The sequence below is a fragment of the Phaseolus vulgaris genome, chromosome 11 (genome assembly GCF_000499845.2).
Source record: "Phaseolus vulgaris cultivar G19833 chromosome 11, P. vulgaris v2.0, whole genome shotgun sequence".
Taxonomy (NCBI): Eukaryota; Viridiplantae; Streptophyta; class Magnoliopsida; order Fabales; family Fabaceae; genus Phaseolus; species Phaseolus vulgaris.
Window position 1 is genome coordinate 24236755 of NC_023749.2, and position 12280 is coordinate 24249034.

The 12280-nt window shown below is 42.4% G+C and overlaps 2 protein-coding genes across 2 annotated transcripts; both read left to right on the top strand.

The window, feature by feature from the left end:
• Nucleotides 1–6702: 6702 nt before the first annotated feature.
• Nucleotides 6703–7254, top strand: LOC137837450 (uncharacterized). The gene has a single exon (XM_068646438.1). The coding sequence runs from the start codon at nt 6703–6705 to the stop codon at nt 7252–7254; it is 552 nt and encodes a 183-aa protein (XP_068502539.1).
• A 402-nt stretch (nt 7255–7656) lies between these two features.
• On the top strand, nt 7657–8301 carry LOC137837461 (uncharacterized). Its single transcript, XM_068646449.1, has one exon. It carries the CDS (start codon nt 7657–7659, stop codon nt 8299–8301), a length of 645 nt encoding a protein of 214 aa, XP_068502550.1.
• Nucleotides 8302–12280: the final 3979 nt, after the last annotated feature.

Consider the following 12280-nt stretch of genomic DNA (forward strand, 5'->3'; position numbering starts at 1 on the left):
ACGGTGGTGGGAGCCTTCACCAACCGCTTCCTCTTCTTATCACCGCTGGTCTCGGGGCCTTCAGCTGGCGCGACCGAGATGGGGGAGGCCGAGATGGGCTCGGAGGTGGCCTCAGTGGACGACCCGACAGCTCGTCGGCTTTTGGCAAGCGCAATCAGCTTCTGTCGTCGTTCCTTGTTAGAAGTCATATCAGCATCAGTTAAACATGGCAAGGGGTTAGTGCATAAGGAGTCAAGGAAGCGAACGAGTGCAGAAAAGTAATTAACATATGCAAATGTGCAAGTGTGGCAAGCAAGCGCGAGGATGCATGCCCAGAGAAATAGCAAAAAAAAGGAAAGAGAAGGCAAACCAATTAATATTATATATATATATATATATAAATGATAAAAATAAAAAATGCGGATACGAAGGTGCGAGAGCGCCTGTGTGCCCGTTAGTGTTTAATAATATTAATAATATTTAACAGTATTAATTATATTTAATAGAATAAAAATATTTAATAATATTAATAATATTTAAAAGTATTATCAATATTTAATTACAGTAAAATATTTCATAATTTTAATAATGTTAATAATAGTATTAATAATATTAATAATATTTAATAATGTTTAAAAATATTAATAATATTTAATAATTTTAATAATTTAAGAGTATTAATAATATATAATAATATTTAAAAATATTATGAATATTTAATAACAGTAAAATATTTCATAACATTAATAATATTTAATAATGTTAATAATCGTATTAATAATATTAATAGAATTTAATAATGTTTAATAGTATTAATAATATTTAAGAGTATTAATAATATTTAATAGTATTAATAATATTTAATAGTATTAATAATATTTAATAATGTTTAATAGTATTAATAATATTTAAAAGTATTAATAATATTTAATAGTATTTAATAGTATTAATAATATTTAATAGTATTAATAATTTAATAGTATGAATAAAATTAATAATATTTAATGGTATTAATAATATTTAAAAATATTATGAATATTTAATAATAGTAAAATATTTCATAATATTAATAATATTTTTGTAATAATTACTAATATTATTAACTTAATAATAATAAATGATATTAAATATATTAATATTAATAATATCTATATTATTAATTATATTGATATTGATAATTATACTTATAAATATAATATGAGAACTAAACTTGAACCATAATAATTGGAAAAGAAGCAATGTCTGTAAGTGTCAAAAGTTTTTTCTTACTTTTCCTGCTTGTGCTTGTGCAACCTTCAACAAGCATTTCTTTTGGTCCTGATGCAAGAGTAACTGTGATTGTTGAAAATGAATTACAAGGAGGTCAAGACCTGTTGATGCACTGCGTATCTGCTGACAATGATCTTGGTGTGAAACTTATTCATCCTAATACTTCTTATCATTGGAAATTCCATATTAATGTCTTTGGAAAAACGTTGTACCATTGTTCCTTTCAATGGGCATTCGTCTTGCATAAGTTTGTTATTTACGAAACAAGCAGGGATCATAGCTTATGTCACATCTGCAGTTGGGTAGTCAAAGAAGATGGACCATGTTTGGTTTTTGATGAGAAAAGTGATTGCTATACTTGGAATAGTTTAGAAGAAAGATATATCCCTTTCTTATTCTAATTTCTATTAATAGAATAATCATAAATAAAACTTCTTTACAATTCATGATTTTGTTCGGTTATATTTTAAAGTTAAATTCTAATTTTGTATTTTTAGTTTTCTTATAGTATAATTTGTTTTAAGAATTTAAATTTTCAAGTAATTCTTGAAAGGAATAATGTGTTGCTAATAATTTTATAATTAAGATATTTATGTAAACACTAAAAAAATATTTAATTTTAATGGAAATTTATTATGAGGGATTATTATAAGAGATACGTGTTTCTTGGGATTTATTAAACCTATGGTAAGTTAGATGATTTTACACAAAATCCATTGACTTCCCACTTCACTTCTTTACACATTTATTTTCGGAGGCAACTTTTAACAATTTTAGAGAGAAAGCCCATATCACTTTTAATTAGTTGTAAGCACACATATAATTCTACAAATCATTTTTCTTATTTTATTTCTTAATCTTCTTATTTTGTCTACCTAATTTATCTTTGTTTCTTAATCTTGTTTCGGAGGCACTTTCATCATCCTATTTCATCTTTCAAATTTGGTATCCAACAGGTATTTTCCTATTTATTAATCATCCATTTGTTAAAATACTCTCTCCTATTTGTCTCATAACAATCTTTAATTTTTAGTTTTTCCCTTTAATTTTCAAACTTACATCATATATAAATGTTTAACTGAAAATGAATAAGTTTGTGGAAGCAAAATGTTTGATTTTTATTAATTATTATTATTATTACTACATGTGACTACCAAGATGGTGGTGAGAAGTTAAAAGCCATTGAGAATGAGACAGAGGTATACATTCATAAAAGATAAAATTTATTTTATCCGTTTTTAAAATAGTTTTTTCGGAAGAGTAAACCTATAATAATTTTATTATATACAAGGATTAATTTATTAAAGAGGAACTAAATCTAAAAAAGTATAATTTTTTTTAGTGAATAAAATAATTTTTACAAGTGAATAAAACATATTTTAGAGCCACTTGATGTTAGATTTTCGTACTTTTTACTGTAGTTTTTTTTTTTTGCATTATTAATAAATTAAAAGCAATGCGGATGTATATTTTAAAATAATTACTAATTTTATCATTACTATAATTGGATTATATAAAAATATTTGCACCTTGATAAGGAAAATAAAATATCAAACAAATAATTGTTTTATTATATAAAAAAAATAAAATACCAAGTAAATAATTGTTTTATTATATAAATCAGATTTATAAGGTGGATCATTTCATTACTGGTTGCTAGTGTTTAGGTAGTATTGTATTGTTATATGGATTGGAGTACCCTTAAGTACTCTAATCCTTAAATGTGTATTATGTAGTTAGGCAGTCATAGAAGATGGACCATGTTTGATTTTTTTCTCGAGGAAAAGATGATTGTTATAGCTGGAATAGTTTAGAAGAAAAATATACCCCTTTCTTATCCAAATTTCTATTAATAGAATAGTCATAATTAAAACTTCTTTACTATTTTAATTTGTACTTTTAGTTTTCTTATAGTATATTTTTTTTAATGATTTAAATTTTCAAGTGACTCGTGAAAAGAATAATGCGTTGCTAACAATTCTATGATTAAGATATTCATATAAACACTTAAAAATATTTAATTTTAAAGAAAATTTATTATGAGGGGTTATTATAATTTTATTATTCTTATATATCAACGTACTTTTGTATAAAACTGAAAGACTGGGCCATTATGATGCTTCTATTGCTTCATAAAAATATTAAATGCTTTTTATTTTTTTAATTTTGTTTTTTAATTTATGAGTTATTTCTTTATAGTTTATGAACTCCTATTTGATATTTATATAGGTTATATATTTATAAATTATGAACCAATAACTTTTCTTAAGAAGTTTTTTCACGCATTAAATTTTCTTTCACCGTTTCCACAAGTTCATGCATTAAATGTATATAAATGTTATTATAATAATAATAATTCATAAGACATTTTTTTTATTTATTTTAAACTTGAATGAAAATATTTTAAGATATATTACAAGGTTAAGAGTATTAAATAAAAAATTATTTTAGATATATTTTAACCTTACATATAACAACGTAGAAAAATCAAGATGAAAAGAAACAGAATCGTAACCCTCTTTTATCCTTTCTCTCCCTTCTCTCTCCCTCTCCCTTTTTTCTTCAATTTCTCTCTCATACCTCGTTTATTCCAAAATCTAATCCCACCATGTTTTAGTTAAGGAGTTAGGGTACATTTCTACCCAATCATTTTTTCAAACAGAGTAAGTTCATTTTTTACTCTAAAGATCCCTTATTCTTTGTTTTTTCTCTATGATCTAGTCATCAATCTTAGTGGGGCCAGTTGAGAAAGTGTTTCTCTCAACTTCATTACGCTCGTACTAAAATTTTATAATGTTTGGATAACTTGCTCTACGTTCCTAAATGTCCCAAGTTTCAATTTATCTAGCAGAGATGTTATTTGATAAAATTGTTTGATTTTTTGTTTTGTGAACATGTATAAATATTATATTTTGATAGTTTGAAAGTCAATTATTGTTTTTGATGATGGAAAAGTTCTTGAATTGTATAAATTTTTAAATGTTATGTGATTGAATAATATGTATTATATATTGATCCTGCCAGTTGACCAGAACGTTGGAACTTGCCTCGTCAAACTTGGATCGACGTGTGCACCGCTTCAACCTCCGTCCTCCGCCAAGATCCACCTCAAGAACCTGCAAAAGAACAGAGCGGCGCTGCTGCGGCCGATCGCACTCCAACGCCCAAGTCAGTGACCAAACCACCAAATACCAAGAGCAATAACACTCAAGAACTCTCAAGGAACCGTGCAATGTTCTCTCTCACAGTATGCTCAAGAACTCGCAAGCGTAAAGAGTATAATCTGAACGTGCGTACCTCGAAAGTTCGTTGGGAAACCCTTTTATACCTGGTCACTTTCTCTCTCCTGGCAGTTACAGACCTGGACACGTGGCTCGCATCCAGTCGTACACATGCCATCATCTGGAGCCTCCTTGACTTGGGCGCTACTTCTGACTCTCTTTTGGCTAAGTTACTTATGCATGGTACTGCCCAGTGCATAGCTAACTTGGGAGTGCGATCTCTACTGGAACTGGCGAGTTAGGGTGCCTTCGTACACCTTCCCTGTGGTCTCGCCGGCCGCCTTCATAATCTGCACCACCTTCGTCTCCGGCGATGTGCTTGCTCTGGCGATCTCTAATCACTAGGTCGCCTGAGTTTACATTTGGCGACTTCATCTTTAACCCGGTGATCGCCGATTCTGGTATGCTGGAGATCGGAACACGCCAACTTAATAACTGGCGACTTCACGAGCCCCCCGACTTCTTTCCCTTCTGCCAACCTGGCGTCTTGTCAACACGCCGATACCGTAGCTTGATGCCACGTCATCACTTCCGACTACCAGGGCGGTACATATATGAATGATGAAAATTGTATGAAATTGATGTCATACATTTGGAATAATGTATGAGTTGTTGTTTGATGGCATTAAGTATGAAAAGTCTATGGTTAACAAACATTCTCTAGCTTCACTGATGATTTAAGTCATATAAACTAAGATATCAGGTGGTGAGAAGCTAAGAGGGAGTTCATACACACCGGTATTGGATGTTTGAACTTACTCTGATCCTTTCTCTTGGATTCTGATCCGGTCGGTCATCGGTAGTCAGTGACGTCAGCAAAAGATAGCCACGTGGACCGTTCTTAGTGGAACACGTGGGCCAGGGAAGTAGATGAGTCATTGAGAAAGTCACCCAGGGGGGTGATCGGTCGTCAAGGGATGGCGGTCAAAGAGGATGCGCGATCAACGCCTAGATAAGCGCTTGGAAGCAGAGGGTGTGGCGCTATGGTGCACTGATCGATCGTCCGGTGTGGGCAATGGTCATCGGGTTTTTGTGTTGCACGCAGTTAAGCTGGAAACGAAGGACGTTTCCCAGCGAGAGCGTTGCATACGAGCCTTGTGTGGCAGAGTATCAGAGAAAGGAGAAGTTAAGTGTTTAGTAGTGTCGTGCACGAGAGTGGCCTAAGAGAGCTAGTAAGCCAGTCGGTGATTGGTGCTCTCTTAACCCATAACGTGCATGGTGCAAAGCAGAGGTGATCGTTCATACAGTAGGTGATGCCTGGTGCGTGCGCTTAGCCAAGCCACACTCGGTACTCACACTGAGGTTGCACGAGACACCTAGTGAAAGAAACGCGCTAAGTTACTTCATACACGAATAACTTAGGCACGCAACAGGGTATATAAAGGCATTCCGCACTCATGCAGAGGGAGGTAAGATTCATTCTTGCAAGTTACTAGTTTACACAGAGAGAGAGAGAGAGAGAGAATCACAGAGTGCACACGAGTCTCGTTGAGATTCTTAGTTTCTTAGTTCTTTGGTGGTTTTGCAAAGGCTGACTTGAGCGTCGAAGTGCAATCGGCCGCTAGAGGCACCGTTTGGTGTGTTTCGCAGGTTTGCTTGGAGTTCTTATGGAGTGCTTGGAGCGTTCTTGCGGAAGACAGAGTTTGACGTGGCGAATCCTTCGACGTTCGAATCACCTGCGAGATCATTTGGTGCCCACCGTGGGGCCCGTGTGAATTTGTGATCCCATCCACACTTTGCTGTCAGACTTCGTTTATTCTTGAGATTCTTTGCTGAGAAAAAGAGAAAGACAAGGCAAGCTTCACCCGCGCCATCAGCTGAAGAAGGAGCTGTGACGAGGGCGTAGGTCTTGGAAATGATGCGAACGCTGCAAGACAATGTGGCAGCGTCAAGAATGGAACAAGAAAGGATGCAAGCGGATTTAGCTGCATCACAGAGCAGAAACGAGGAGTTGGACAGAGTGAATGAAGAGTTGCGCAAGGCGCTGCAAGCGCAGAAGGAACGCGCAGCGGAGGAAAGAGTGGTGCCGCCGCCGTCTCCTCCCAGGACTTTCCCCATGCCTTTTTCGTCTGAGACTATGAGTGCAGTGGTGCCAACAAAGTTGGTGGGGGTGAAAGCCTCGTTTACCGGGGTGGAGGACCCAGAGACGCATCTGACGGCGTTTCGCACCTAGATGATGCTCTCTGGAGGTTCGGATGCGGTGTATTGCAAGCTGTTCATGAGCACCCTGAGCGGGATTGCTCTGGAGTGGTTCGTGAGCCTACCAGATGGCCACATCACTTCGTTTCAGCAATTCTCCAAGTTGTTCATGGAGCAGTATATCGTGAACAGGGCACCCCCAATGGTGTCGTATGACTTGTTCGACGTGCGACAAAATCAAGGTGAGTCCCTCAAGGATTACCTTAGTCGTTTTGGAGCCCATGTGGTGAGACTGCCCAACAAAGATGAAGATATGCTGGTGCATGCGTTCAAGAAAGGGATTTTGTCGGGCCCTTTCAGTGAATCGTTGATCAGAAATCACCCCAGCACCTTCGCGGAGATTAGGCGTCGTGCTGTGGCGCACATCGTGGCAGAAACGGAGGTTTCTGAGAAGAGGGGAAGCGCGACCCCGACCAAGTCGTGCGGAGGACCGAGCAGGTCTCAGCAGCCAATGAGGGTGCATGAGGCCAAGGAAGAAAAGAAGGCTCAGGGGAAGCCTCACCCTTACGAGCCTAGGAAGGACTAGGGCAGGGGGCGCGCGAGGGAGAGCAACGTGCCCCCCAGGTTTGACTTCGTGGTGGAGTTGGCGGAGTTGATCGCCATTCCAGCCATAGCGACGAGGTTGCGAGCACCAGAGAAGACTGGCAAGGTGCTCGGAAGGAAGAAGAACGTGTGGTGTGAGTTTCACCAGGCTTATGGCCACTCACTCCACACTTGTTTGGCGTTGGAACACCAACTCGCGGAGTTGGTAAAAAGTGGCTTTCTGAGCGATTAGTTGCGGGAGACGCAAGGTGATCGGGCGTCAGGGCCACCCGCAGAAGATCTGCAGCACGAGGTACCTGTGCACGGGGAGGTGCACACGATCGCGGGGGGCTTCTCTGGAGGAGGGTGTACAGCCTCCCTGAGGAAGAGGTACGCTCGGTCGGTGATGACTGTCGACTCGGTGGAAGAAGATCATACCCCCGATGCTGACATTACGTTTACAAAGGCGGATCTCCGGAACGTTGTGCCTCACAACAACGATCCTATAGTCATCTCCCTCGTCACGACAGGGAGGAAGGTGCACAGGGTCCTCGTGGACCAGGGAAGCTCGGCGGACGTGATGTTCTGGCTGACGTTCAACAAGCTGCAGCTGCCCCTCGATTATCTGAGACCATACCTGGGGTGCTTGTATGGCTTCGCCGGGGACCAGGTGGAGGTGCGAGGCTACATAGAGATGAGGACCACGTTTACGGATGGGACCGTGGCCCGCACTGAGAAAATCAAGTACCTAATGGTCAATGCCCCATCCGCCTACAATATACTGTTGGGAAGGCCGACGCTCAGCAGGTTGGGAGCTGTACTGTCGATGAGGCACATGAAGTTGAAGTTGCCATCGATGGAAGGGGTGGTGATCACCATTAAGTCGAACCAGAAGGAGGCTAGGCGCTGCTATGAAAAAAGCCTCAAGCAGCAAAGGAGTGTGTGCCATGTTACCTCGACACCACCGCCGGGTGTGGACGAGAGGCGATCGGAGGTTGCAGTGCTGGGAAGAGATCGGCGATCCCCAGAACGTGGGACGCCACACACTTGAAGTTCTATTTTAGTTGAAAATGTAAAGTAGTCACGCTTTCGCGCTAGTATAAACAGTTTGAACAATTCAGGGGCACTCTTTCTCCCAGAAGAGGGTTTTAATGAGGCCACCCAATAAAAAAGAAGTTATCAGTATAAGAGTTTGCAAAGTTTTAAAGTTAAAATCCTCCTCGCCCCAGGCGCGAGCGCAGGTAATCAGTTAGGCCTTCCTCGCCCCAGGTGCGAGCATGGCAACCGGTTAAAAGTCCTCCTCACCCCAGGTGTGAGTGCACGCAGCTGTACTGTCCCGTCCCCGGGCGTTGTTGACCAAAGTCAAAGTCAAAGTCAAAGTCAAGGCCAAAGTCAACAGATTGACTGCATCAGGCGTCGCCTAGAGAACGGGCTCCCCCGGTCTGGCATGGCACACGGAGATGTGTGAGTCGTGAGTTTTGTGAAACTCGTTGAAGTTGTAGAGCGTGGGGTCCCCCCTGTGTGCTTCAACGTCCTCAACTGTTGTAAGAGTAGAGCACTCTGCGAGGAGCTCGTCAGAGGCCCAGGGGTAGTCAACCTTGTAGCTGGCCCTGGGGGTGGAGGATTAGCAATTGTCTTGTTTCGTGCCATCGAATCAAGAGCTGAAGAATGAAGAAAAAGAAAGGGTTCAGCGAAAGGGGGTTTGAAGAAGAAAAAGGGGAAAAAAGAGGAACCCTAGACAAACCCTACCCACACGAAGAAAAAGAAGAACGAGGGGAAAACAGAGAAGCACAAGAACAACACAAGAGTGCAAGAAGGTAAACAGTCCCAGACAGTTCATCCATACATTGAAGCAATGCTGTAAAGAGGGGGAGCCATCGATGAGGGGAAAGGACATACCTTTGAATATTGGAGTGGTTGGAGAGTGAAAGCGCGAGGGGGAGAGTAAAGATCGCAGAGAGAGAACTCGGGAAGATGAACAGTAGAATGCAAAGAGAATGAATGAAACAGTGGCGCTGAGCGCGGGCTTTGGGGTAAGTTAAACGTTACGAAGGAAGCCCAAAGGGTGTTGGATTAAGACCGTTTGATGAGACCACGCGTCGAAGGATTAAGCGCTCATTGGGAACGCAAGAGGCAATGGATGGAGACCGCGTGATGAGCCACGTGTCAAGAGATTAAGAGAGTAACTCAAAGTGTCGCTTTTCCCGCTCAGAGAATGTTACATCTTCAGCGCAGAGAATGTCGCATCAGCAGTACGGAGAGTGTCACATCAGCGGTACGGAGAATGTCACGTCAGCTGATCGGAGAATGACACGTCATCAGAAGTGCCACGTGGACAATGGGACAAGGCTTTAGCCTTTTCGCTGAAAACAAGTTATCAGCTCAAGACTGGGGGCTTGTGTACCGTCCCGTCCCTGGGCATTGACCAAAGTCAAAGTCAAAGTCAAAGTCAACAGATTGACTGCATCAGGCGTCGCCTAGAGAAGGCGTGGCCAAAACAAGGCGTCACCAAGATAGGGCGTGGCCAAAACAAGGCGTCGCCAAGATAGGGCGTCGCCAAGCAAGGCGTCGACGGTGTTACTCCCCGATACCCATGGGTAGGAAAGACCATGGAGGGAGTGACACCACGGGAAGGCCTCAGGCCTCGACAGCTCAGAACAGTGATAAAGAGAAGAGTAAGGTGGCTTTAAGGCCATAGTACTAGCACCAGTAGGGAGTAACTTGACTCGTGAAGTATCCCTACCACCTCAGGGAGAACCTTGGGATAGATACGGCTCAAGAGAAGGTCATGCTCAGGGGAAACCAGGTGCAGGGTGCGAGAGGAAGGTGGATACACTCCCAGGGCGAGTGATTAGAGGTTGGGGCGCATTAGTTGGCACCCAAAAAGTCACCCCTTGCGCCAGATGAACTCCAAGGAATGAGGACTCACACGATGAAATATCCCTAAGTTGGGTTACAGTGTTGTGAGGCCCTCCACGTAGAATAACGGTCAAGTCAGGAGGAGGACACGTGGCGGGAAGAACAGAAACATCAATGTTTTCCATATAGTTTGTCAGGTATGAGGTAATTAAGATTATGTCAAAGTAATTAAGTTTGCGTTTCGAACGCTTTAAAGCACTTTAAACACCTTAAGCATTTTGAACGTCTTTGATCCGATTGGTCATCGGTGGTCGATGACGTCAGCAACAGAGAACCACGTGGACCACTCGAAGGGTGACACGTGGACCAGGTGGCAGAGAGGTCAGGGGGACGATCGCCAAGAGCGGTGATCGGTGGTCAGTAACCAAGTTACCACCGATAGATCAGGCGGCAGAGAGGTCAGGGGACAGATCACCCAGAATGGTGATCGGTGGTCAGTAGCCAAGTGGCCACCAGCAGACCAGTTCCCAGACTCGCGCCTGGAGGCAGAGCGCGAGTCGAGAATAAACACTGATCAGTCATCGGGTGTATTGTCATCGGGGTCTCGTGTTACACGCAGTTAAACTGGGACTGAGGTTCCCAGCGAGAGCGTTACGCATGGATCTCGCATGAGCACACCTCAGGGAATCATGCACGAGAGTGGCCTGAGGGAACTAGTAAACCAGTCAGTGATTGGTGATTCCCTCAACCCATTACGTGCGTGGCATCGTGAAGGGTAAGTCGCCTACGCAGAGAGCAACGTTTGGTGAGTGTGCCTAGACCAGCCACACCCGACGTTCTCCTAAGAGTATGCGATTTACCCAGATAAGAGAAATATCCTAAGCTACTCCGCGAGGGCGTAACTTAGGCACACAAAGAGAAGCGCTAGAGCCCTTCCAGTAAATGACACGTGTGTGGTTAGATGTGAGTTGCAGGCCTCCACGTGTCACCATCTGAGAGGGGTGCGGTCCAGACAAAGGTGCACTCCGTACCATTAAGGGTACAGACAGGCGCAGCCCAGCACAGAGACGCGCGGACACGCACAGACACCCACACTCTCTGATTCTGCAGGTACACTGTCTCTGAAAAGCGTAACAGGTTTCTGACACATGCCAGAAAAGCATAACAGAATTCTGTTATGCCCAGAAGCAGAGACAGAGAGATAAAAGGAGGAATCAGGGAGAGAAGTGGGGAGACGAGAAACAGAGAGCAAGAGTTTTTCACACACACTACTAGTTTTCTCATTTGGTGGTTCTGTGGACTAACTTAATCGTCGGAGTGCAAACGGCCGCTAGAGGCGCCGTCTGTGTGTTTTGCAGGTCACGTTTGGAGATCCAAGAGAAGGTTCTGAGGGTGATTCTGTAGAAAACGCAGTCGCGTAGACGGGACAGAGTGTGCTACAGAGCGATTCCTCCACGTTCGAGTTGCCGGCTGGATCATTTGGCGCCCACCGTGGGGCACGAGTGAATCGTTGTCCCATATATACCACAGTTTTAAAGACTTACCAGAGTTTTTATCAGTTTCCTTGATAGAGAAAGATGCCTAGAAACAGACAGCCATCACCTGCGCCATCCGCTGACGAAGGAGCTGTGACAATGGCGCAGGTCCTGGAAATGGTGCGCACGCTGCAGGATAACGCCGCAGCGTCAAAGGTTGAACAAGAGAGGATGCAGACGGAGTTAGCTGCGTCGCAAAGCAGGAACGACGAGCTGAATCGCGTCAATGAGGAGTTGAGAAGGACGCTGCAAGCGCAGAGGGAACACGTGGTTGACGAAAGGGTGTCTAGGATGCCCTCACCTCCAAGAGCATTCCCCATGCCATTCTCCCCTGAGATCATGGGAACCATGGTGCCTCCCAACCTGGTGGGGGTCAAGGCATCGTTCAAGGGGGTAGAAGACCCGGAGGCGCATCTGACGGCGTTCCACACCCAGATGATGTTGTCTGGGGGTTCAGACGCTGTCTACTGCAAAATGTTTATGAGTACGCTCAGTGGAATCGCCATGGAGTGGTTCGTGAGCCTACCAGAAGGACATATCACGTCTTTCTCTCAGTTCTCGAAGCTCTTCACTGAACAATATATCGTCAACAAAGCACCTGCAGTGGTGTCATACGACTTGTTCGACGTGCGCCAG

Excerpts from the sequence above, each read along its gene's own strand:
- LOC137837450 (XM_068646438.1), top strand. The coding sequence starts at position 6,703 with ATGATGCTCTCTGGAGGTTCGGATGCGGTGTATTGCAAGCTGTTCATG.
- LOC137837461 (XM_068646449.1), top strand. The coding sequence starts at position 7,657 with ATGACTGTCGACTCGGTGGAAGAAGATCATACCCCCGATGCTGACATT.